The sequence below is a fragment of the Natator depressus genome, chromosome 8 (assembly GCF_965152275.1).
Source record: "Natator depressus isolate rNatDep1 chromosome 8, rNatDep2.hap1, whole genome shotgun sequence".
Lineage (NCBI taxonomy): Eukaryota > Metazoa > Chordata > Testudines > Cheloniidae > Natator > Natator depressus.
In genome coordinates, this window is record NC_134241.1 from 52,534,978 (window position 1) to 52,559,338 (window position 24,361).

General features: G+C 53.4%; 1 protein-coding gene across 3 annotated transcripts in view; it reads left to right on the forward strand.

Moving 5' to 3' along the window:
- Window positions 1-15,916, forward strand: part of KIAA1614 (KIAA1614 ortholog) — a 37,758-nt gene extending 21,842 nt beyond the window's left edge. For all 3 annotated transcript variants that reach the window (XM_074961059.1, XM_074961058.1, XM_074961060.1), the window contains 6 exons: window positions 1,533-3,265; window positions 4,080-4,248; window positions 7,496-7,763; window positions 9,859-9,983; window positions 11,704-11,888; window positions 14,702-15,916. In XM_074961059.1, coding sequence (XP_074817160.1) covers window positions 1,533-3,265; window positions 4,080-4,248; window positions 7,496-7,763; window positions 9,859-9,983; window positions 11,704-11,888; window positions 14,702-14,895 — 2,674 coding nt within the window. In that variant the 3' untranslated portion in view covers window positions 14,896-15,916. The remainder of the gene's footprint in view (window positions 1-1,532; window positions 3,266-4,079; window positions 4,249-7,495; window positions 7,764-9,858; window positions 9,984-11,703; window positions 11,889-14,701) is intronic.
- The last annotated feature ends 8,445 nt before the right edge of the window (window positions 15,917-24,361 follow it).

Below are 24,361 nucleotides of genomic sequence, written 5' to 3' on the forward strand. Positions count from 1 at the left end.
GAAATGTCTGTTTTCTGAGTGAAAAGTTAGGTTTTTGATTCATGTCTCTCTTAAGGTGACCGCAGAGTCCACCCTGGACCGCCGAAACCTTACTACTGAAAACTTTGTTGAAATCAATAGTGTATTTTGAGAGTTTTATCCAAAATCTTCTAACCAGCTCTAATAAATACATAGCAATAGAGAGAGTCACCCTGCAACAAACCCACCTCGGATTATAGATAACTCATGTGTGTGTCTGTTAACAATCCCTCACAAGTGATGTGGGCTTGGGAGATTCTGCTGGTCAGCTCCGTGCCTGCGCCTGAGTGAAAGTGAATAGGGGTTAATTGAATCGCTTTAACCATGAGGTGGAGGGTGGAAAATCCCTCATGCTCGCTGAAGACTATTGCATATAGGACTCAAGACTAAGCTAGTGAAGGGAGCTGGGAAGGGAAAAGCAGGCTAACCAGGCGTGACATGTTCATTCTCCGTGCTGTAAGTGGAAGATCAGCGATACTGCTTTAGAGTTCAGACTGGCATCTGTGAATTGATAAGTGTGGCTCTGTTCTTATTTGCACGCACGGTTTGGGTGAAATCCCACCCCAGCTGCTGCAGATTCTGTTACTCTGCCCAAAGACAGCTCTAGGGGCAGTTAACCCACCAGTATGGTAACAGCTTATCACTAAGGAAATCTCGATTCCTGACGCACAAGGCAGCTCAGCGTCTCTCCCCCCCACTTTCTTCTCTCATGGGTGGTGGTGGTGGGGGTGTTGTGTTTGAAATGGCCCAAGCCAAATTCGTGCCAAAGGCCCTCCCACTTTCCTCCTTTATAATCTTAATCCTTCAAGGCCTGTTGTCCCAGTCACCTCTGAGGGAGCCTGGCCACATCGCTCCCTTATCTGTTGAAGAGGTCAGTGTTGAGCCATGTGTCAGGACTACCTTTCCTGAGAGCCCAGTGTGCTCCCCCTCCCCCCCCGCCACACCTCCCTAGGCCAGCAGAGTCTAGATCCAGGCATAAAAACAAACACAGATCCCCTGCATATTGCTGCCTAGCCCGGCCCGTAGGGCACCCCCATATCTATCCTATCTGTTCATATTGTGCTGGTGCTCCTGCTCTCCTCTGTACTTATCACAGATTGATTTACTGATCTGAACAGCAGCTGGACTGAGTTTGCACCCCATTGGCCTTTAGCCCCAAAACCCATTGGTCCCTTAAGATTTTCTGTCATGGTTTCAGTGGGATTTTCACCATGGGCACTGGACTTATCCCCTTGGCTCTTGGTAGCAAAGGAGGGAAACTTGTTCCAAAAGGGGGTGATTTAAAGTGGATGTAGTTGCCTCCTGGGGAAAGGGAGGTGGGCTGGGTGAGGCGCGAGTCCTGACCCTGGGTCCTGGAATCACTCAGATGGACAAGGATCCATTCTGCAGGGTGGAGCCATTTGTATACCCAGAGTATGCTAGCGTGGCAGGACTCCCCTGCAGGAATAAAAGGGGAGGAGTGACTGGCTGGCGACTCCATAACTGTCCTCTCTGTCCTTGTGTTGCTATGTTAGGGATGCCGGCGGGAGCACTGCTCTGGATCTGAAGAAGAGCTATGCTCTGAGGGATGGGGAGGCCCAGGCCAGTGGGAACCTGAGTGACTCCTCCAGCGGGGAATCCAGCTGCGGGCAGCCCAGGAAGCGAGGGCTGTCCCCATCCCGTGTGCGCTTTGAGGACGAGTCTCTCCGGGATGCCGAAGTTCGCTATTTGGAGAGGTTGCAACTGCGTCAGAAGCGGGTCTTGGACTCAGTCCTCTTGACTCTGGGCCAGAGCCCACTGGTCTCCAAGCCAGATCTTTCAGATTACATCAATGGGGACTTCCACCGCAAGGAGAGCGGGGTCAGTAAAGCCGGCAAGGAGCAGCAGAACTGTGGGCAGGCTGCAGGGACATCTGCGCACCTGGCCAGAAGGGGGCGCTCTGAGAAGGCTGGGCCCACTGTGCTGAGTGCAGAGGGGAAGTGCAGAGCCTGTGGCTCCTACCTCAGCGGCTCAGCAGCTAATCAGAACATGGACGACAGGGCTGATCAGACTGTTAAGCCCCTATCGGAGGGCCACAGCGTAACTCAGGAAAACAAAATAATCAGCACTGGGACTGAAAGTGGGGAGCCAAGCACTTCCCAGCAGGAGGCGAGAGGAAGGACTTTGGGCCCGAGGGCATCTCCCCTCTGGATTCTCCCCTCCCGGCAGCGCGTTCACACGGAGCGGATCAAGGAGACGTACATCGGGGCCGTCACATACATAGACGACGTGGACTCAGCTCTAGACAGCACCGACACGTCTGACAGCTGCAGAACTGACAGTGAAGAGGCTGGGCCAGGGACCTCCCACCCCAAGGGTTACCAGGATGCCAGAGGCCGCTGGCCTGGCGGGCACCAAGCTCCTAGGGGAGCTGGTGCTCCGGAGAAGGACATGAGGGGCCGGAAGGCGGGGCAGGAGGAGTGCAGGGTAAATGGCGGCAGTGGAGGGGCCAGGATCTCTGACAACGCGCTTGGTACTGGCAGGGCTGTCATCAGCGAGAACATCAGTGAGGAAAGAAACTCCAGCTTTAAGGACACCCTGGTGCTAAAAGAGGGTCAGGTGACCAAGCCAACAGCCAGTGGGGTGGAAGCACTTTCCAAAGGTGGCCAACTCCCAGCTGCACCTCGGCTGGCTGGGAAGAACAGTGGCTGGTGTGATGCCGTGCTCGGCCCCGTCCAGCAGGGGCACGTCCATCCTCCGCCCCCTGCCCAGGGTCAGCCATCAGCACCGTCAATCCCAAGCAAAAGAGACACACTGGAAAGCTCTGCGCCTGCTCCTCAGCCAGCCAACAACTTAAGCCAACCCAGCCCGGCAACAGGCATCTCCCAACAACAATCAAAGCAGCGGGCACCAGGCTACAACTTGCTGGCTCGGGTCCCCGCCCCGCCGCTGACTGGGAAAACTTCCTCCCCTGTGCCTTACAGGAAGGCTTTCCTGATGGGTAGCTACAGGCTGACAGGCCATGAAACTGGGCACCTGGACCAGACCAGTGACCTGGTGACTCGGCCCACTTCTCCTCCGGGCAAGCGTGGGTCTGTGGAGGAGCAGGAAAGCCAGCACGGCCCGAAAGTGCTTTCCAAGGGCCGACTCCTGGCCTTGTCCACCAATAACTGCAACAACACACAGGCCAAGTGTCAGCATGATGGCCAGGCTGTTGGCGTGGCTCTGAGCCATGGAGAGCGGGCTGTGAGTGTCCAGAAACTGCCTACTTCCTTGGGAGAGAGTAAAGGTAAGATGGGCTTATTGCTGCTGGCCTCCATAGTGACATGGCTGTGTTATGCCTATGCTCCATGCACTGAGCTGGCTTCCCATTGGGGTCTTGTAAGCATTGTCTGATTGGAGACCTGGCCACGTCCCTGCCTGCTCTCGGGACGGGTGAGTGAGCTCTGGTGCTCCTGCGGACAGTCTCGAGATCTGAACTCTGCAGCAAGGGAAGCAGCGGGCTCTTGGAGGAGAGATTCTTCACTGGAAGAACTTGCCCTCCCTCTGGCAGCTCATCAACGCCTGAACTTGCTGGTCATCAGGCTGCAGTGCCAGGATCACACATTTGCTGTGCTTGGGGATAAGACTCGGGGGGGCGGGGGGAGGGGGGGCGGGCAGGTGAGGCTGGCTAATATGGGAATGGCGCTGGGTGCTGCCCAATCCAGGACAGATGTTAAAGAACTGGAGGGGGCAGAGCGGGGTTACTGTCATCCAGGTGAAGGGAGAGTCCCAGGTGCATGGCATGAGTCCGCTCAGCTAGCTGAGATGGGAGCCACCCACTGCGGGGCAGGAGAGGCTTCAGGAATGGGTATCTGGGGAGAGACTAGACCCTCCAAATTAAAAGGTGTCACGTGTCACTTGAGGTCCTGGCAGCTCCATTTCAATGGGGATCTAGGAAGAGTAATGAAAACTATCCCTGCTCCTGCAGTACAGTGGGTCCGGCTGAGTGAGGTCTGCGTCCCGCTGACTCCAATAACTGGGTCAGACTCGCCTTCCTGTCCAAGCCTGTTTCTGAACCAGCCAATGGGTGCTCGTCTCTGACTCTGTTGCTGTCATGATAGGTCCATCCTCAGCAGCTGCTCCCTCTGCCGCTCCCAGTGCCGTCTGCTCAGCTGGCATCACCCTCTCCCTGGCAGCTGAAGAGACCGACCCCCCCCAGGCCGGTCCATTACCCAGTGGGGAAGTGCCAGTGTCTGGGTCAGAGGAAGCAAAGCGGTTCACGGAAGGGAGGTGAGTAAATATACAGCAAGCTCCCTGCTCTGTAACCACATCAGTGGAAGGGCTCTGAGCGGCTGGGCATTGGGCTGATTCCTGCATCTGTAACCTGCACGGCTCCTTCTGTGGCTGCAGAAGTTAGCAAGTAACGACCCTCGGGGTCTATGGGCGGGCTTGTGTTGTGCCTGGTATGCAGAGCAATGCTTGTGACCATGGAGGTGGCAAACAGAAGAGAGAGACAGGCAACCCATGCACTGGCAGCTCCGCCTGGCAGTGGGGTTGTCAAAGCAGGCAGGGGTGTGGCAGTTAAGTTCCCAGGCCTAAGATGGACCTGTCTGCTGGTAATGAGGCGCTGTGCATATATAAATGCCTGTCATCCTCTGGTCCCCCTTCAGAGGGAGTTGAGAACAGCTGTTTGACCAGAGGGGGTCAGCAAACTTTCCATCCTCCAGATCTTCAGCCCCTTTCCGCATCCCTGGCTCTTTGTTCCCCCAGCTGCTGCTAGCAGGATAGCATGGCTTATTGATTGGCTGGCTGGCTGGCACAGCTGTAGCTGCTAATTGGTGGGGAGCCAGCCTGCCAGTATTAAACCTTCCCCTGCTGCTTCTGCTCTCCCATCCACCTACCTGCCCATCTCTCCTCCTCTGTCAGCCTCTCCCTGGTGTCCCTGCCCTCCCTAGAGCTGGCCAGAAACTTCCTGTTCCCCACTGTGACTTCCCCCAAAAGCTGCTGCTGCCGCTTCCCAAAATACCCCCCAGCCAGCATGCATTTCCCCCCTTCCCATTCACATCCCAGAACGCTAGAAACAAATAATCCTTCAGTGAAGACATGAAGGGGTTAGTTGTACCTGATCCTGAGTCATGGTGTTCATTGTAGACCCAAATGGATCTCTGTTCAGCATCAAGAGGTTTTCAGTGCCCCCAGTGCTGGTACTGCGGTGTCTTTGCCCTTTTCTTTGTGCCCTTTAACGAAAGGATCTTCCTAGCTTCTTCCATCCCAAATGTTTTTCTTTGTTCTCTACCCCTCCTCCCCAAATTGTAGTTTCTGCCACTTAGTTTAACGGCCAGTGTTGCTCCTTCAGGCCTGGGAGAGTTTGAAACTTACCTGGGGGTCTTTCCACAGTTTGAACAGCCCACTCTGGTGTGGGGTAGGAAACTGGAGCCAAACTATGGTGGTCTCTTGTAGCAACGGCAATTTAAAGCACAGTGATAGTCTTACTCACACGCCTGCCTGCCCATAGGAGAGGCCACCTCTCCCTGCATGTACCCATACTGCTTCCATTCATTGCTGTCTGTCAACAGGGCCCGCCACAGACCTTTGTGAATAGTCCCGGAATCCCACCCAGGTGTTAGGTTGCTTGCAGGTTAATCCAGGTGCTATCAGGCATGCATGATGGGTGTGGTCTGCGCAGGGAGGTGTATTCTTAGCAGTTCCCACTGAAATGTCACCATCACCTAGTCTATTATCCTGGGACCAACATGGCTACAGCAGCATCACAGTCATCACTAAGGGGCTTGTAGCTGAGCTTTGATGACAGGGTGTCAGGAGATATGGGTTGTATTCCCATCTGCCACTGACTCAGTGACCTTGGTCTGTGGTGATGGGGGCTGCACTCTGGGATTCCCCCCCAGATGCTGACCAGCCATAACTCCAGGGGAGGTCACCGTGCGAGGCACGTGTTCAACGTCGCTGAAAACCCGGCTTTTCTCTTGTCCAGTAGCTCGGGGATCATTCTGATCTACCTGTGGCTGGGCAAAGAGCCAAAGAGGGGAAACACTGGGACAAGGAGCTGCGGAGGGGTCAGGCTTGGGGAGACTGAGTTTGGATGAGGAGCCTGGGAGGAAGACTGGGACCCAGTGCAAAGGGCAATGGGGGTGTGGGATGACTGGAGGCCAAATGGGTTGGGGAGAAACAGATAAGTTGAGGAGCTGGGAGTGGGAAACTGAGACAAGCTGTGCAAGGAGACTGGGATGTGGATGAGAAGTCTGAGGAATGGAGACTGGGACTGGCTGTGAGGAGAAGGGAATTGGGACCAGGAGCTGGGGTGGGGAACAGAACACAGACAGGCTGTAAGGGATGGGGCAGAAGGGGTTAAGCGTGGGGGGTCAAACAGAAGGGTCTGACAAATAGAGCACACTCCCATCCACAGCCCGGATGGGAATTTGCTTTGATGTCAGCAGATATCTGTGAAACCCACTGGCAAAGTGCATGTCCTCTGCCTCTAGTCTGCAGAGAGGATGACAACCTACTACTGCTATCAGTTACTCTGTTAGCTTAAATGGCAGAGATCTGTGATGTGAATCTAAAGGTTCCAACCCTGCTGATGAACTGTGTGGGTGTCTGTGTGACTCTGTGTGATAGAATTTGGTTTTTTGGTTTGTTTTCTAGAACCTAGGAAATTACACACACAAAGTATGTTAAAAGAATGTTATTCAAGTTGTAAAGTCAAGGACTCAAAAGTTAGAAATTCCAGAATTAAAGCAATCTTAATGTGGCCCCCTTGTGCGCATGCGTTATGTTAGTCTTTAATTACATGATTCCATGCTACTGTTTCCACAGGACCCTTGACTTGTTTAGTGCACAGGATCAACCTGCTTCTGGGGGTGAATCCTAATTGTATAGTGATGTTGGAAGGTGTGTAGTGAATGAGGAAGAGAGGATGGTCTTATGGTTAAGGCAGTTGAATAATGTCCTGGAGAATTGGATTCTATCCCTGCCTCTGCCAAAGAGTTCCTATGTGACGCTGGGCAAATGAATTCAGTGTTCCTCAACCGATGGGTCTAAGTTCCCTCTAAGCTGTGTGGCTGCACGGCTGCCTATTAAGCCCCGCGCAGGGGCTCAGAGAATGTCGTGCTGGTGAAAGTCCTTCCCTGTCAGAACACATGGACAGTGGCTGTGTAGGCTTTCTCAGTGCTGCTGTGCCGTGCTGGCACTGCCACATGAGAAGGAAGTTCTGCCTCTCTGCTGAGATGGCCAGGAAGGTGCCATTTGTACTCGGTGGCTTTGAGGATATGGACACCAGCTTATTAAGAACAGGACCCATCAAGTCATTTCACACAGGCCACCAAATACATCCACTGGGCCCTGTGTGCATGTGTCTTTGCTGCAGGATTCTGCCGTGACACTTGAAGTTGTTGACGCTCTTAGTAAAACAAACCTCTCACCTGCTGTTCTCTCTTATTGGAATCTAATCCAGTGTTTGCTCTGGGCCTGGCTGCAATCTCTGACATCTCTATTGAAATGGAAACCCCTTGTCTTTTAGCAAACCACTGGATGCCCACCCAGAGCCAAAGAAGCCGTCGGCCGCTACAGCAAGCAGGAAAGGAGGGGGCTCTTCTGCATCAGGGCTGAAAAAGTTCTTCTGCACCCTCAGCCAGAGCACTAAGCAGAAACTGGGCAGGTTCCGGTGCTACAGCATGGATCAGATTCCCCCCGAGGCGCCAAACCTGGCTCCATCCCCAGAAGCCACGGCAGATGCCACTGACTGCTCTAATTTGAAGAAAGCACCTTCCCTGCAATCACTGCGCCTGGTGAGTCCCATGCGCGACTCTGTACATGCTGCAGGTCTGGCAGTTGTGAGATCCTTTACAATGGAGGTGGAACACAAGGTCTGTGCATGGCTTACACTAGACAGAGCGCTGGGGAATATAGCGTAGTCGAGAACAATCCTGTGCTGGGTGTGATTTCCAGCTCTGTGACCATGGGCAAGTCACTTTACTTCTCTGTGCCTCAGTGTTCCCTTATGTAAAATGGGAGTTAGGACGCTTACCCTCCTTCCTAGAGGAAGCTCACTGAGATCTGTGGAAGAACAACGCTAAATCATCATAATCCCTAGGTTTTACAGCAACCTGCACTACTGGATCCCAAAGCACTTTACAAAGGAGTACAGTATCATTACCCTCATTTTACAGATGGGGAAACTGAGGCACAGAGGGAGATGGGACTTAACCAAGATCAGCCAGTCTGTCAGTGGTAGAGCCAGGAATAGAACCTACGTCTCCTGAGTCCCAGTGCTTTACCCACTAGATCACGCTGCAGAGATGTACTATTTAAGTCTGACATACTCTGTTATTTCCTTTGAAGAGTATGCAGGCTGCTGCAGCTTGAACTGACTCTGAGAGCGCGCTGCACTAGCATCCTTAAGCTCACCCCTGTCCGTTCACATCCTGCCAGTCTGCCTCTGCTCCACTGTGTTGTGCGCCAGACTGCGGAGTGAGGCTTACAAGACAATTGGTCAGCACAGCTGAACCTGTGCGCCAGGCATAGCAGAGGGGATGAGAAGAGCTGGGGAAGTGTAACGGAATAAGGTAGAAGAAGATGGAAAAGTGTAGTGGGGGTGGGGAACAGACAACGGAGGGTGCTCGTGTGTGTGCGTGTGGATAGGTCACTCAGGCTGGGTTCAGTTTCATTTTCTGCATAGTCCTGGCTGATTGGGCCTTTTCAGGGTCAGACATACCCAGGCCCAGGAGGGCACTGGAGCCGGGTGGGTGGTCTGTAACCTAATCTGTTTGCAGCCTTTAATTATAGGGAGTTGAGATACTGATCCAAAAATGAAGTCCCTTTGCTAAAGCAATTGGCCCAAAGCCCCTCCGGTCCCACTGGGGCCCTGTGTAACATTGCTCCCAACAAGCGCTGAGCAGTCCAGGGTGGCTGAGGGAATTTTATGAGAGCAAGCTTCATCGGACTCCTTCAGGGGTGCACAGTTTCTGAGCTAACCTGGAAGGTGTCGGAGTTGTCTTCAAACATCATTAAATCTGTGCTTACTTGTGATTATAAAAGCAAGACAGCCCAGTGCTTCTTTGGAAGACATTGAGCATAGATTCATAGAAATGTAGGGTTGGAAGGGACCTCGAGAGGTCATCTAGTCCAGCCCCCTGCACTGAGGCAGGCAGGGCCAAAGAAACCTAGACCATCCCTTACAGGTGTTTGTCCAGCCTGTTCTTATAAACCTCCAATGACGGGGATTCCATGGCCTCCCTTGGAAGCCTATGCCAGAGCTTCACTGTCCTTATAGTTAGAAAGTTTTCCTAATATCTAACCTAAAGCTCCCTTGCAGCAGATGAAGCCCATTACTTCTTGTCCTACCTTCAGTTGACATGGAGAACAATTGATCAGTCCTCTGTACAACAGACCATAATATATTTGAAGACTGTTATCAGGTCCCCACCCTTAGTCGTCTTTTCTCAGGACTAAACATGTCCAGTTTTTTAACCTTTCCCCAGAGGTTGGGTTTTCTAAACCTTTATCATTTTTGTTGCTCTCCTCCGGACTCTCTGTTTATCCCCATCTTGCCTGAAGTGTCGTGCCTAGAATTAGACACAGTACTCCAGCTGAGACCACACCAGTGCCGAGTAGAGCGGGACAAGTACCTCCCAGGTTCTTATATCTGACACTCCTGTTAGTACATTTCTGTTAATACAGTGATGCTGGGGAGATGGAAGAAACGGGGATTTTTTTTCTTCCTCTGTTGATTTTTATGGGTTTCAGAGGGTTCAAGAGGATTTGGGGTTTAAACTGCTGGTCTCTTGGGAGCTCCCTGAGCGTCCCCTTCTGGCAAAAGACACTTTTGCTTGGATTTTCCCCAAGAACTACTTCTGGTTTTCAGTACTCTTATTCTCCCACTAGGTGTCACCCTTCTGCCAACTGAGGAAAGCCTCTTCAGTACAGAACCTGCATTCTCTCCTGGGCAAGTCTGACCGTTCCAGCTTTTATCTGGAGGGCAAGCCAGGGGAAAGCAAAGCAGCTGACAGGTAGGAATGTGGGAGGGCCAGGGGCGCTCCCAGTTCACCCCACTCCAGATCTCTGCTGATGTGTGATTGTTCTGAGAACACTGACGCTACCGATCTGCGATGCGGGTTGCAGCTGGCGCTGGGTGATAGGGTTCTACGTTAGTCTGTAATACAAGTTTATTCTACTAGTGGTAATGCCAGTGCAGTAGTAAATAATTGATTATTGAGCTCTGGCTGCGTGCTTGGTGCTGCACAAAGTCTGGCGTGAGATAGGGTCCTTGCACACTGAGCAGTTCTGTTGCAAACCAGTGTGGACATCACCTTATTTCAGGTACACTGGGTTGTGTGCGGTTATTTTTGGGGAGGTTCTGGTAAGGAGCCAAGCTTGGGCCTGTCTGTAGGGGGTCTGAATGTGTTGAGGGAGGAGTTCCTGGTGCATGGGGCAGCTTGGAAGAAGGTGCCAGTGTAATAAGGGTGATACACAGGAGTGCTGGGAGGAGTGTCTTTTGGCTGGCCCATGCCAGGGCTCCATCTCCACTGGGTACTTTGACATCCAGGGAAAGAGCAAGAGGGGCCTAGAAGCCCTCTAGGAGATTGGGTGAGGGGGGATGAACAGGGGGAAATAAAAGTGGAGATGTAGGCAGGGCCTCGGAGGGGTGACCAGGAAGACAGACTGTTACTGTGATGCCAAAGGGCTGGCAGGGGATGCCAGCAAAGGGGGCTGAAGAGGGATATGATACTCTGAGTGGGAGGAGAGGTAGATGCAGCACTTGCACCCCAACGCACATTAAATGCCATAGAAATTACTTCACCACCGCGGTGCAGTCACCTCCGGGCTGGATGCTGACGGATAGCACAGTACTGACGGCATGGGGGATGCTTGAGCCAGCCACAGCGGGGGAGACTCTTATACTTGCAAAATGTGTTGCTGGATTTTTAACATCTGGGCAGAACAGACAGGACCCTAGTTCCAGACAGTCTGAAAGAACTTGCACCTGCTTGGAATTCTGCCTAACTGCCTCCAAAGGGCGAGTTACCCCTGAGGAGCTGGCTCCAGGAAGGCCTTGCACACTTCATGCCTAGATTGCCAAAACCTCCATTCTGGGAGCAGTGGAGAACGCAGACGCAGAACTCGGATTCGGAAGCAGCTGCTTGTTAGTGTGAGCGCTGATTGGATTGGTCCGCTGTGGGTAGGAGGGTCTAATGAAGAGAGATGAGATGAAATGAAGGAAAGGAAAACCCAGGTGAATATCAGGGAAAACTTTGTAAGTGCGTGACCTGCTAGCCTATGGGGAAGTGATGGGAGCCCCATTGCTGGAGCCATTTGAAACCGGATTGAACAAAGGCCTGGAGTCAGTGGGCAGAGAGGGAGACAACCCCACCTGGGCTCCTGAGGGATGGGCTTAGAGGATCTAATGCTGCAGGTCTCTTCCATTTCTAATTTTCAGGAGTCTCCCCTGAACTCCCCTTGGTGAGATTGGGGTCTCCTTTGCCTTGAAGCAGGAGAACCAAGGGGATGTCCTTATTAGGTAGTAACAATTCAACCACTCGCCTCAGGCTCCTTAGAGTGCACGCTGGACTTGAACCTGTGACCCTAAGATGAAGGATCTGTCTGAAGCTCTAGGCCTCAGCCCTTTACTCCCAGTAGCTGAGATATTACACCTCCTTGCTCCAAGGGTGGTGGGTTCTTTGCTCCACACAGCAGTAATGTTCCCTCTGGCTCGTTCCCTCCTCTCTCCAGGAAAGTGGGTGCTCCGCCCCGGCGTTCCCTCAGCGTGGAGGACATTGGCGCCCCCAACTTGGTGCGAACAGTCGGGCGGGTGGTAGAAGTCTTCCCGGATGGAACCAGCCAGCTGGAGCTGCAGCGCCCCCCACAGGGCACTTTTGGGTTCCGTGTCTCCTCAGGGAATGGTCGACCTGACACAGGTACCTGCTGTGAAGTCGCATGGGGCTTTATGGGAGCACCATCGAGTAGCTTTTAGGGTTTGTTGCAGCTTCTTGAGACCTTAAAAATACCCCCCTCTCAGCACCTGCTTAGTGCTGTTAGTCCCCGCCTGCCTGGTGTGTGTGCCAGGCTGAAACCCCTGGCTTGTCTCCCCTTTGGGTCGGTCCCCTGTTTGTGCTGTGGCCCAGCTTTGAGAATGGCGTGTGTTAATTCTTTACTGCTGGAAGGGAGCTGGGCTTTTTCTGTGGTGTGTCGTATACAGGCGATAATGTTCGGTGCCTGTGTATGTTACCCAGCTTGGACTGGGAGCAATTGTCATTCCTGGGGTGGGGAGCAATGACACCATGACCCCTTGCAGCTTTATGGGACAAGAGGTGGAGAGAAGCCAGTCCGTCGGCTCAATGCTCAGGATTGCTGGCCCTGGCTCAAGGGAGCCTGGACAAAGACAGCAGTGTGACCTACGGGCAGCCAGTCTCAGGCTTAGGAATGTTTTGGATGGGAGCAAATTCCATAAGTGGGGCCTCTGTAGCAGCACCCTGCTTCTGGCATCCCATGAGCATCACCCCTGGGACATGGCAGCCCAGGGCGGTCGAGGTAGCTGCCTTAGCCTGCTGCAAGGGATCTTGCACACTTCCTGCAAAGCAGCTGTTGCTGGCCCGTGTAGAACACTGGGCACGCACTGGATGGTCCCCTGGGCTGACTCAGCCTGGCAGTTCCTGGGCTGTTAGCTTGTCAGCAGTAGTGGCTCCCAAAACACCCCATCTAGATCTCTCATCCTCAACCTCCTCTGCCGGGGTGGGGGAAAGCGCCTGTGTCCGGGGCCAGTTGTTTCTGCAAATCCCCATGGAGCCCTGGAGTGCCATCCTGGAAAGCAGCCCTCAGGCAGTAGTGGGCTCTGAGACCTCCACCAGCCTCAGGCTAGCCCTTTGTTATCGCCCCATTCCAAAGAGAGAAGAGCCCCCTGAAGCGGGTAAGGCTCAGGGCCTGACTGACTCCAGACATTCCAGGGTTCTTCCCGGCCGGGCTCCTGTCAGTGCTGCAGTGCATCTGACTCCTGGCATCAGGTAGGTGGGTTCCAGGAGGAGGCTGGTGTTTGATTTAACCAGCCTTGACTTGGGATACTATGTTCCACTGAAGACGTTTAGTGAATTTATTGCCATGACCGCTCTGCAGCCCCGACTCCTCGGTTTATCCACAGAGCCGGTCCAGCGAGCAGCCCTGCCGGGTGCCTCTAGCCCGACCATCCTGGGCTCCGGGGGTAGCTCCTTCTGCACCGCCGCAGCTGAGACTCAGAACAAGGATAGCCGTTCAGAGCCCCCTGGGGGAAGAGAAGGAAAGTTGGCTATTAAGGACTTACATACGCCCAATGACTGAAGAGCTCTTTAAAGAGGGCCAGTGAGTCTCAGCCTGTTCCACACCAGGACCCCTCTCCCGTTCGGCAGGGTGGTCGTGACTCACAGGCTCGGAACCCCCTGACCATGGCGGAGTTCCTCTTACAGACTGGCGCGGAGCTGGGGCTGTGCAGATGTGAGTGCTGTGGGTGAATGCACTGCAGCTCTTGGCAGGCGCGGCCTTCTCTTTTCCCACCTGTTGTGCGTGTGTGTTGCTGCTTGCTTCCCCCACTGCGCTGCACGTTTGATGTTTATTTGCCCAGGGGAGATGCCCCACCCCGTACGGACAGCTGGGGACTCATATCGGCATTTGCTGTGGTGTAGCAGCAAGGAATGGCCAACAGGTGGCCTGCAGGCAGGGATGGACGGCCAGTGATGGTCCTGTGGTTTGCGGCCTAAGCCCCTCTCAGCATCCCTGTCCTACCTTAAGAAATGAACATGAGGGCTTGCCTGGTGCTGGTAATGAGGGGTGGAGGTCTGTACCTTTGTCGCTGCTTCCAAATTCAGCCCAAATTACAGAGACAGGGTGGTTTGGCGGCCGATGTGCAGTGAGTGGTGGCTGTGGTCCCGTCAATAGTAGATGTGTGATTTCAGTGCCCCAGCAGGCACCCTTATTGGCAGTGTTGCTTCAGAGGCCATCAGTTGAGCAAGCATGAAAACTGAACCCCTCTCTGACTGCGAGCACTCACCGTTGGAGCAGTGTGGGCCAAAGGTTTTTAGTGAACTTGCAGCCTATCCAGATCCCTCTGTGGCTTGGTGCACCGTGGGGTCTTGGACCACTCCAGATCCTGACCTTTCACAATCTGGCATGCTGTGAAACTTGGAGCAAACAGGAAGGTCAGAAATTCAAAGCAGCGGGTGTCAGTCGCACATGCAGGGAATGTGTGCGCCGAGCTGATAGTTTTTGATTGTTGTGCTGTCCAAAGGTCCCAGGTGGGCCCCATTGTGCTGGCCAATGTACAAACATAGGAGGAGTGAGTCCTTGCCCTAAATGTCTTATAAGCCGAAGAATATCCCTGTGTGCGCTGATTTGGCTCTCCACCTTAATGAAATGCCACAGTGAGAATTTTCATTCTCTTAACTGGTCTGATCGCAGAGCTTTCCCAGTCGGTCTTCCAGCATAACTCTAGGTTTGCCTTCGTCCCCTGCTCTCTGGAGAGCTGGCCTGAAACATCTGCCTGGTTCTGACCAGATGGAGACTGGAGAGTTGTACCTAATACTCACAAAGGAAGAGCAGCTGGGCCAAAGTGACCTAAGCAATGGTCTGTTTGCAGTGTGCAACATCAGCAACAGCAGGAGCTGAGAAGAAGGGTAGGAGTTGGTGCAGGGTCCTAGTCCTAGGAAGCTGCACCTTCCTCTGTGCATAACTGGGGCACTGAGTGGGGTCTCTGTTTGCTTTGCAGGCATTTACGTCCAGGAGATGGCAGATGCCAGCACAGCCAAGCTATACGCAGGACTTCTTGGAGTGGGGGACGAGATCCTGGAGGTGAACGGTGCCAAGGTCACCAGGCTTGGCCTGGCCCACATCAACGAACTGCTGTTACGGGCCAACACCCTGTCCATCCGAGTGCTCAAGCAGAGACCCACCAGGCGGTAGCATGGAGAGGCCAGGGTCCTGCTGAGTTGCACCCAGGAAGCATGATGCTATGCAGTGTTCAGTGGTCTCGCTGAACAAGGCGAGACCTGCATGTGGGTGATGCCCCTGCTGCCTAATGGGGCGCTACGGGGACACTGTCCTTGGCACGGAGCCTAACTCCCGCTGCTAGGAGATGCCTTTGTGACTGGAACGATGCCTGATGCCACATCTGGGACCTTTCTGTGCTAAGTAGTGAGCGTGTGCAAAGTTGTGACGGACAACGCGGATCCCTGTCCGAGGCCAAGGGACTGTCAGGGCGATATCTGCTTCACGGCCTCAGTCTGTCTCTGTTGGGCGGGCTGGTGCACCGAGCGGCTCGTGCATGCTAGGCCAGGAGAAATAACGGGTGCTGCTGCTTTGCCGGGGCCACTCGGCTCCCCTGCGATGAGTGTTAATGGCCGGGGGTCTGCACCCAGACCTGCTGAGTAGCGTTCAGGGGCCAGACTTTTTGTGCAATATTTTGTTCCCCAACATTTGTCAGCTTGGGGCAGATGGGGGTTTTATTTTCTGCCCTCATCCACCACACAGTGACTGCAGGCAATGCAGGAAGGATCCATGACCTGCCAGCTCGGTCCCTGCTGTTCCCAGTGGCCAAGCAGGAGGGGGCGCTGCCTGATCAGCATATCCATCAGAGGCTCCCGTGGTGGGGGCCTGGCAGCGCCAGCATCTTCAGCTCTGAGTGCCGGCCTGTCAGCTGTGCAGCAAGAGCCCCCAGCTGCCATGCAGCGCCACCCTCTCGCCAGATCTGCCTTTGTGCCCCGGGTGCAGTCAGTCCCTCTCTGGTTGCCTCATGTCACTGAGCCACAGAGCTTTCCCACTGGTTCCTTGGTGCCAGCCTGAGATGAAGGCCAAGGTCATTCCTGGGCTAACTCATGCTGGTGAAATAAAGGGCAGGACATAGAGCCCAGGGACCTGTTGGATGTGCTGCTGGGACCTGTTCAGTCTGGCAAGGGGCTCGTTTAACCAGTGTTGGAAACCTCTGTACGTTCATCATTGTGTTTCTCTTAAGTTATTAAAAATCTCTGATGGAAACTCTCCACACCCTGTACCTGAGTTATTGGAGAAGGTGTGTGAGTGGGGGACGGGAAACAGGCCTGTTAGTGTTTGCAGGTAGTGCTCTGAGGGTGGCCAGGTCAGGACCATGCTTGCTGATGGGGTACGGTGCTGCCAGGTATCCAGTGCCCTAAGAGGGGCATGTAGGTAAATTTTGAGGAGGAAGGTAGTTGGTGTTGGTCGGGATATGCATGCTGGGAGGGACAAGGAGATGGGCAGGAGGGAGGAGCAGCCAGTCTCGGCATCTGTCAAAGAAAGCCATCCCACAGCTGGGGAGGGTCCCCGGTTTACTGAGTGGATGGGAGGCTGGGATCCGTAGATCTGGGGGAAACGGGGAGCAGGATGGCTGAGTCTGGATGGGAGGGCTGCAACCCAGTTATGGGGCTGGAGCAGCAGGAAGGTTAAGTCACTTAAAGGGGGACGTGGGTTGTGGGGTGAGTCTGCTTAGGAACAAGCAGACTTGCCTGCAGTGCTCAGTGCTGCGCAGTGAGCTCCCTATCAGAGGTTAGTCTGGCAACTCGACACAGTTAATGTCGAGAAACCAGAGTCCTACCAGAACTGGCACTGAGCTGGTGCAAGTACCAGAGAAAGGCCGGATGACAGGCTGCTGATCTGGCAGCTCAAAGTGCTGTGGGCAGAGGGAATGCAAGTTGGGGGCTTGGAGACCTCCCAGCCTGCTGAGCGCAAATGGGGGACACACATCATGCAAGGACCTTAGCGGTGTTACTAGTCGTGCGTGGATGTGACGGTTCTACTTGAGACACTAGAGCCAGCAAAATACTGTCCCTGGGACTGCATAGGATGAGACATGGGAAGGCGGCCAGAGTGAAGAAAGGGCTACGGTCGGTAAACTGTGACCTAATCTAACATGATGATGCTTAAAAGCAGGGCCAGAGGGACGGAGGAGCCAGCCCAGGAGAGGGAGCTGGTAGTGGAAAGCAAGGAAAGGAGAGGTTTGTAAGAGGATGCACAGGGAGGGACTTTTGCTGGTAAAGTGGAGAACTTGGGAAAAGGGGAAGTTCTCAGCAAATTGCTCATTCCAATGTTGTCTCTGCCTCCCTCCCACCTCTGCCTCTAGTACCCTCTGCACTGGGAGCATGCTCTGTCTGATATACACTCGCCCTGGCTCTCCTAGGTGTTCCTTGGCCTTCACTCTCCATCATGTCTTGGGCCTTTGCTCTCCCAGGTCACTTTTGCCCCTCCTCACTGCTAGTGGTTTTAACTAACCTTGTTACCGGGGAGCAGGCAACACTGCCAGACTGAACAGCTGGGTCCAGCCCTCCCCACCCTGCTCTCTGCAGGCAGCATGTTCCAGTTGCCAGTTAACATCTTTCCCTGTGGCAGAGGGGAGGGGACATGATGCTTTTCACTTCAGAAGGGCAGTTCGCCCTGGGCCCAGATTGATAATGGCTGAAACATGTTTCCACCGGCTGGCTGGTTTGTGGGCTCGGCCAATTCATACTGTACAAGCTTCTTCATCACACCTCCATTGCCACAACTTGCCCCAGGGAGAGAGGCCAACAGTGGGCTGAGCCTGAGTGCTGCACTCCCCTCTTCACCCTAGATGTTGCCCGTCTGGATCAGGGCTGAAGCCCCGTGGGTGGGGAGGGCTTGTGCTGCTCTGTTGCTGAATGCAGGGCCCAGCTGATCTGGCACCTTCGCTGTATGTATGTATTAAATAACTGTAATAAAACCGATGGCGAAACAGTGCCCGCAGCTCCTCTCTGCTCCCACCACAGAGGAGGCAGTAAGAGCCATTCATCTCTGCCCTCCAAAAAAAAATTATGATTAGCACAAGGGAGACGGCCATCAGAGGTCACAGCCGGATGGCTGTGGGCAGCAGATGGATAGCCCTGGGCTCCAGGTGCTGCCTCTTGAAAGGAAACTCTATGTGGCTCTTTATCTGCAGAAGGCCGCCTGATTTAACTCTAACGCTCCCTCGGCTGGTGAGCTGAGCTGAGTGGTTTATGCAGGCAGCCATTCTGGCTTCTGTGTGGTAACAGCTGCTCGGCCCTGAACCGTGTCCTCGCAGCTGTGCTTTCCCAGCCTGGCCAATTGGTTTTAGGTGACCTGCAAAGGGAAATATTTTAAAATGGGCTTTGTGCCTCTTTCATTGCATCTAGATTTCCCCCCCTCAGGAACAACAGGGAGGCAGCGTCTGGATTTTTTCCTGGAGGTCCGGTATGGGAGAGCAGGGTATAGGGGATGAATCGTTAACAGTGACGTCCTTTTCCCTGAGGACCGGACAGGTGTGGCCACAAACAAATGGAATTTAGCACCCTTGTCACCCCTCTCAATTGCTCAGCTTTCGTCTGTGCTGGTGCTGTGAACCCCACTGAGTCTCCAGCCCTTCGCACCATTCCAGGGACGGAAAGCCTTGAATTTCTGATGCCACCACCGCTCTTTTAGGGAGGAAAAACATTTTCATGCTTGCTTTATCCCTCGCAAAGAAGGGCACGACGAGCCCATTTCTTTTTCCACTGCAGGTCACCTTTCCAGGGGCTGCCAGTCTCACCTGTGAGAGGACGACAGATGGCGGGAACCCAGGTGCAGAGTCACTGGAATGGCAGACAAGCTAAGGTCTCGTTATGAGACGTGCGGAGCTACACGGAGGAGGCTTCAGCACAGCAGAGCCTCGGCTTTGCTGATATGTCAGTAGGCACTCAGGGGTGAAACGTGCAGCCTGCCTCAAGTGCTTATAACTGAGGAGTGGAACATCCTTCGCTAGCCACTGGGATGGGCTAGCTGAGGTTGGTTAACACTGGGTTTATTTTGGCACAGGCTGATAGTCACTCCTAGTGAATATATGTCAGAGAGAGCGAGCTGGCTGCGACGTGTCCCAGAAGTAAACCCTGCGGGGGCTCTCCATACATGTGGAGGCAACCCACGCTATGATGGGAAAGCTAGTCAAAGCCAGCAGGAGCGCAGTTCTGGATTTGTTCCAGCCTGCAGCCATCCCAGACAGCCCTGCGAGGGGGAGAGCATGGGAAGAACGGGAACAACATCGCCCCTGTTCTCTTCCCTCATGGCAAGGAGAGGCAGCCTGGGTGGTTGTGTGTCAGCAGCAGCTACCCAGTTCTCTCCTACACACACAGAGGAAGCGCTGTCAGCTACGGGGGGCCAAAGAGCCAGTGCTTCCAGCCCCTTGTGGGACAGCCCCCTGCAAAAATACTGTTACCTAGCACTTAGGTCAAACTTTACGCTTTCAAAGTGCTGCCCAGACACCCTGGGAGGCGGTGTAAGGGTGGCCGCTTGTAACTGGCAGATGAGAAAAGTGGGACACGGAGGCAAAGCGATTTGCATGGGACTATCCAGGATGGCAGTGGCAGAATGAAGATTAGAAATCGGCTGTTCCTGACTCCCAGCCCTCTGCCCAGTGCGCCGGGCCATGCTGCCCCTCCATTGTCTCAGGGCACTTTGGAAGTGCCAGCGAACCCATTAGAGCCTTTCATCATGGATCCCAATGCAGCAGGGCTGGATGCCAAGCCCTGCTTAGCAGCTGGGGCCAAAGGGAGCAAGCAGGGTCCTCCCTGAGCAGGCTGGCTAATCCCATGGGAAGCAGAGGAGGCAGAGGCTGCTGGGGTGGGGAGTGCAATGATCTGGACATCGTGCTGCGCCGATGGTGCATGGGTACCATGGGGACAAACACAGTACAGCCAGAGAGGTGTCGGGGTGTGTGTGTGTGTGTGTGTGTGTGTGTGTGTAAGGCTTAGCCCATGCGTGGACGCAGTGACTGGCCGGAGGCTACTGTCTCTCCCAGCTGCAGAGGGGGCATCAGCCCCCTCCCCGCTGTGTGACTGCTCCCCTCTGCCAGCCCTCTTACAATTGGAGCTCTTCTCCCGCTGCTCTAGAAAACTGAGCCCTGTACCCTCTGCTCTGTGCCAGCTTTCCATGCAGCCCCAAGGAGCCTGGGCACAGCTGGCATTTCCTGCCTCCATGGCAGCTGGAGAGAACCAGTTCAGTTCAAGCACACACACACCCCCGCCACGCCGCCTCTGTTGCTCCGGAGGCAGGAGGGCCCCCTGTGGCAGCAGCAAGCCTCTGTGCCCCGCTCACACCCACTGCAGGCCCCAAATGGCGCTGGGCCAGCAGCCAAGGAACGAAGACACCTGCCCAGCTACAGCTCTTCCAGCCGCCTTCCTTTCGCCCAGTGCCGCCCCCGCTCCTTGGATGAGTAATTCAGCTTTTGTTCTTCATCCCCCAGAGAGTTTATATTTCAATGCTAATGATCCCAGGGTGTCTGGACAGATTGCCTGGCTGTTCTTCACCCAGGGGGAGGGATCTTGGCTGCTTGCAGAGCTTTTCTTTTAAAGAAAGTGCCTGTGAAGTATAACAAATAATCTCCCGCTCTCTCTCTCAAGCAACATCATGCTGCTACAAAATCCCCAGCCAGAGGGGGCCACCCCCTTCAAATGCCACCTCTGGGGTGAATCTGAAACTGGCCTTTAGAAAAAAAGAAACTGAAAGAAAAACAAAATACTAGCAGGCAAATCAGATTAGCTGCATCTTAAAAATCCTAACCTAAATAAAGGCCCTGTGAGTGGCAGGCTGGAGCTGTACTCCATGTGGGAGAGATCACAGCAGTTCTGGAAAACTATTTCTTCAAGCCTGTACTGTGTGTCCTCCTTCACCATTCCCCTTGTGGAATGCACCACCGGGCCAGTGACTGTTTGCATGGTAGAGACGAGATTCTGATCAGTACATCTAATTACACAGCAAAGCAAATTACTGAAAGTGCTGGTGTCTTGATGGCACCAGTATTGCCAACCCTGGATGTTTAGAAATCGTGAGATTTTTTTTTTTAAAGTTCTGGATTCTTTTGATTTGTCTTCTGTTTTCTGAACCTTTCGATTTCATCATGTCAAGCTTTTGTCTTCAGCTGCGAGGGCTAGAAAAATCCTTATGCTGAGATTCTCCTGTCATAACTAATGCCAAGAGCTGGGGCTTTATTAAGAGCACCACCAAAAAGCATGAGACTGGTGCTAAAATTAAGAGTTGGCATCACTGATAATAAACAGGAACCTGCCTCTTGATGCAAAGTAAGGCTGAGAATGCCGACTTCCCCTTAGAAAGCACTGGGCAGTGTAAGTTCCATTGTTCTGCAAAACAAAACCACTAGTGGTCAACCTAAATGTGCCCCAAAATCTAGGTCTGAGGAAGGGCTAACAGGGCAGCTTTTATTCAAAAAAAAGTCAATCCCATGGGAATTCTTTTAAAATTATCCTCAGCAGAGTTTGCACCCCAGATGTTGCAGCATGGGGCCAGCGCATGTGATCGGTGACCAGTGTGACCTCACTTGCTAAGCTGAACCCCAAAAAGCAAAGGGCATTAAACACTGAGAAGTAAATTTGAATGTAAAGAATCTCACTCTTGGTTTGCGGGGGTGAATTGACTTGTCACCATTTCGGGCACTGGATGCTCAACTGGGGCCCAAATCCCTGGATCCACATACCTTTCCCCACTTTACTGAAAGTTCAGGTTTGGATTTGGATCCAGACTTAGCTTCAGGCCCATTTCTAGCAAACTCTCTAGTTGCTGGGGGAGAATCTCCAGCCCACTCCCTGATGTGGTTCCCCAGCTCACCTGGAAGCAGTATGGCTTGGTGGTTCCTCCGCTCTGGGTTCCGTGCTCCGAAGCTGGGAGCCAGTCATGCTGTTGGAATCAAAGTAAAAGTCGAGAGCATTTTTAAGGCTGCTACAGCGAATTTGAACAGGACCCCATATGGTGAAGTGGGAGACACGCAAAAAGAAAAATTCACTAATGTGATCTTTTCTGCCTCTCGTCAGGACTGATAGCCTATAACCATACTGTGACTGTGCGCTGCGCTCGGTGATCTATGTAATCCCCCAGCTTCATTACTCCTGCATAAAACGCCCATCCCGTCCCTGTGTTGGAGCGAGCCACATGCAGGCATCTGTGTCTTTGTTTCACTGGAGTTTCTTCCATCAGGCTTCCCTTCAACAGGTGGGAAGCGAAGAGGGAGAGGTAGAAGTTTGTGGTGCGATGGCTGACTCGGCAGGAAGATACATCACCTACTATCGGATAGGCTGGACAAGGTCAAATCAGGTGAGTTTGGTTCTGTCCCCATGGGTTGGAGAGGCTAGTGGGGGACAAGTGGCCCTAATTCCAGCAGAAGGCCCCATGAACCAGGTAATGTGAGAGCCAAACGCTGGGCCATCCCCCCCACTACACCAAATTCTGCCCTTAGATAGCTGTTGTCCTTTCATCAGCTGTAATAGGGACCATGGCTGTGGCAGAGGGTGGAAGAGAAACATCTGCTTCTGGCACAAAGCAGCATGCACATCACTGCATCTTTGCGCTCAATCCAGAAAGCCTACGCTTGCTCCAACTCGCTCCTGGGGTGCTCGTGCTCTGGCTGTTAAAGTGAAGAATGGAAAGACCCAGACATAACCTCCTTTCTTCTCCTTAATTCTTTATCTCCCCCCACTGTCGGAGGAAGCCAGCAGTGGCAGCATTAGGGACCCTACAGTGACAAACTAGCACATGTGCTCAGTGAGGAAACGCTTCAGTTTTGAATTTCCAGGGTAGGCTGTGGCTGTTGCTAAGGGATCAGTGCACTGCCCCCTCTCTCCTTAGTGCTCGCAACCAGACCTGTGGGTTTTTCAGGGGAGAGGGCTGTGATGGCATAATCCCTTCTTCTCCTGCCTTTTGCCCTCCACCGGAGCTCTGTTGTTGAGGGGGGGCTGCTAGCTACTTCCCGAGCAGCAGAACCTTTGACAGGAGTTGCTGACACCTCCCATCTCCCCTCAGCAGTGTTTTCCATAGGAGACCTGGCACTATGCTCCTCCCCCACCCCAGCCTGCTAGCACCTGCTCACAGATGGCTGTTTTGGCAAAACCCCACTTGGCAAAGACCTCACTGCAATTTCAGAGAAGGTCAACTGGCTCCAACGGGCAGGAAATAACTTCCCCACTACTTCAATTTCAGGCTCTGTTTGGCAATTGGTCACTTGGATTGTGATGCTGCCAATGGGACTAGAAGATCCCCAGTGCAAAGTGCGTACCAGGCCCATACGTGAAGACGCCATCATCTCCACGGACTCAAGCAAGGAAAGTGGAGGTAAAATGAACTATTGCTGAACCAGGCAATTTGCAGCAACCACTTAGCACAAATTCTGCAGGCAGAATCTCTCCATCCAGAGGGCTCTGGGGAAGTGTTCAACTTCTTAAAATGACCAGCTGTTTTGACAGAGGGAAATGAGATGATTCAGGGGATTAGTAACGGGAAACAGAGCATTTCTCCTGGGAGGTGGCTTGCTGAAATACAAACTAGTTTAGTAGCTGCCCAAAGCTGGTGCCATCCATTGACATTGTGATGACAGAGGTGAGACGAACGGGAGGGCTTACTGCCAGCATTAGCCAGGTCTCCACAGCGTAGGAGCCATTGGTATTAGCTCCTTTGGTAGCACTCCCAGCCCAAGCCACAGGCTTTTGGGCATGGAGATTGCACTGTTCCGTCAGAGCTGAGGCCCTGTATAGGAAGGCTTCTCTCTGTTTATTCAGGTGCTTGTATAGTCCCCTTCACTACAGGCCCTGAGCCTGCATTGCTCCTGCCAGTGCTGCATCTGTTGTGTGAATGGAGGATTCCATTTGTCAGGGAGAGCAAAAAGTGGAACTTTTCATGGGCAATTAAGTCACTTGTTTAAAAAAACTAGCTGCCACTGTCAAAATTGAGCCCGTTGGCTGCACGTGCTGTGACAGGGCAATTTTATACAAGCTCCTGCCTACTTGATCCAAATAATCAGTGAGAACAGCTTGCCCAGCAAACAGGGACAGGGAAAGTGTGGTGCCAGCTCTTGCATTCACTAGCTGGAAATCCTAGGCCTACAGGGATCTCAGGGAACCACATTCCATCCTCAGTACCCATGTAAATGAAGAAAGAGATGCCTTCGTTTTGCTGGTTACTCCAGTTCCCGGCTATGGCAGTCCCCACTCTTCACTGCTGATGTAGCTACAATGGCAGACTGGAGCAGTGCTCAAGCACTGGGAATCTGGAAGGTGAAGGGAGCTCGGCCCCAGAAATGGCGCTCCCACATCCTTGACGCATGTATTTGTGGGGGAAATTAGGTGGCAAAAGGGCATTTGCCAAATGTAGGGCTGTGGCAGACAGTTGGGTTATGTCTACACTGTATTAACACACCCACAGCTGACCGTGTCAGCTGACTCAGGCTGGAACCTGGGCTCTGGGGAAGGTCCCAGAACCTTGACTCCAGCCCAGATGTGTACATTGCAATTTCATAGCCCTGCAGTCTGAGCCTGGGCCAGCTGCCACAGACCAGCTGGGGGTGTTTTTAGTGCAGTGTAGACCCACCCTTGGTTTCTGTCCCTGTGGTTTGGCAGCAGCACAGGGAAAC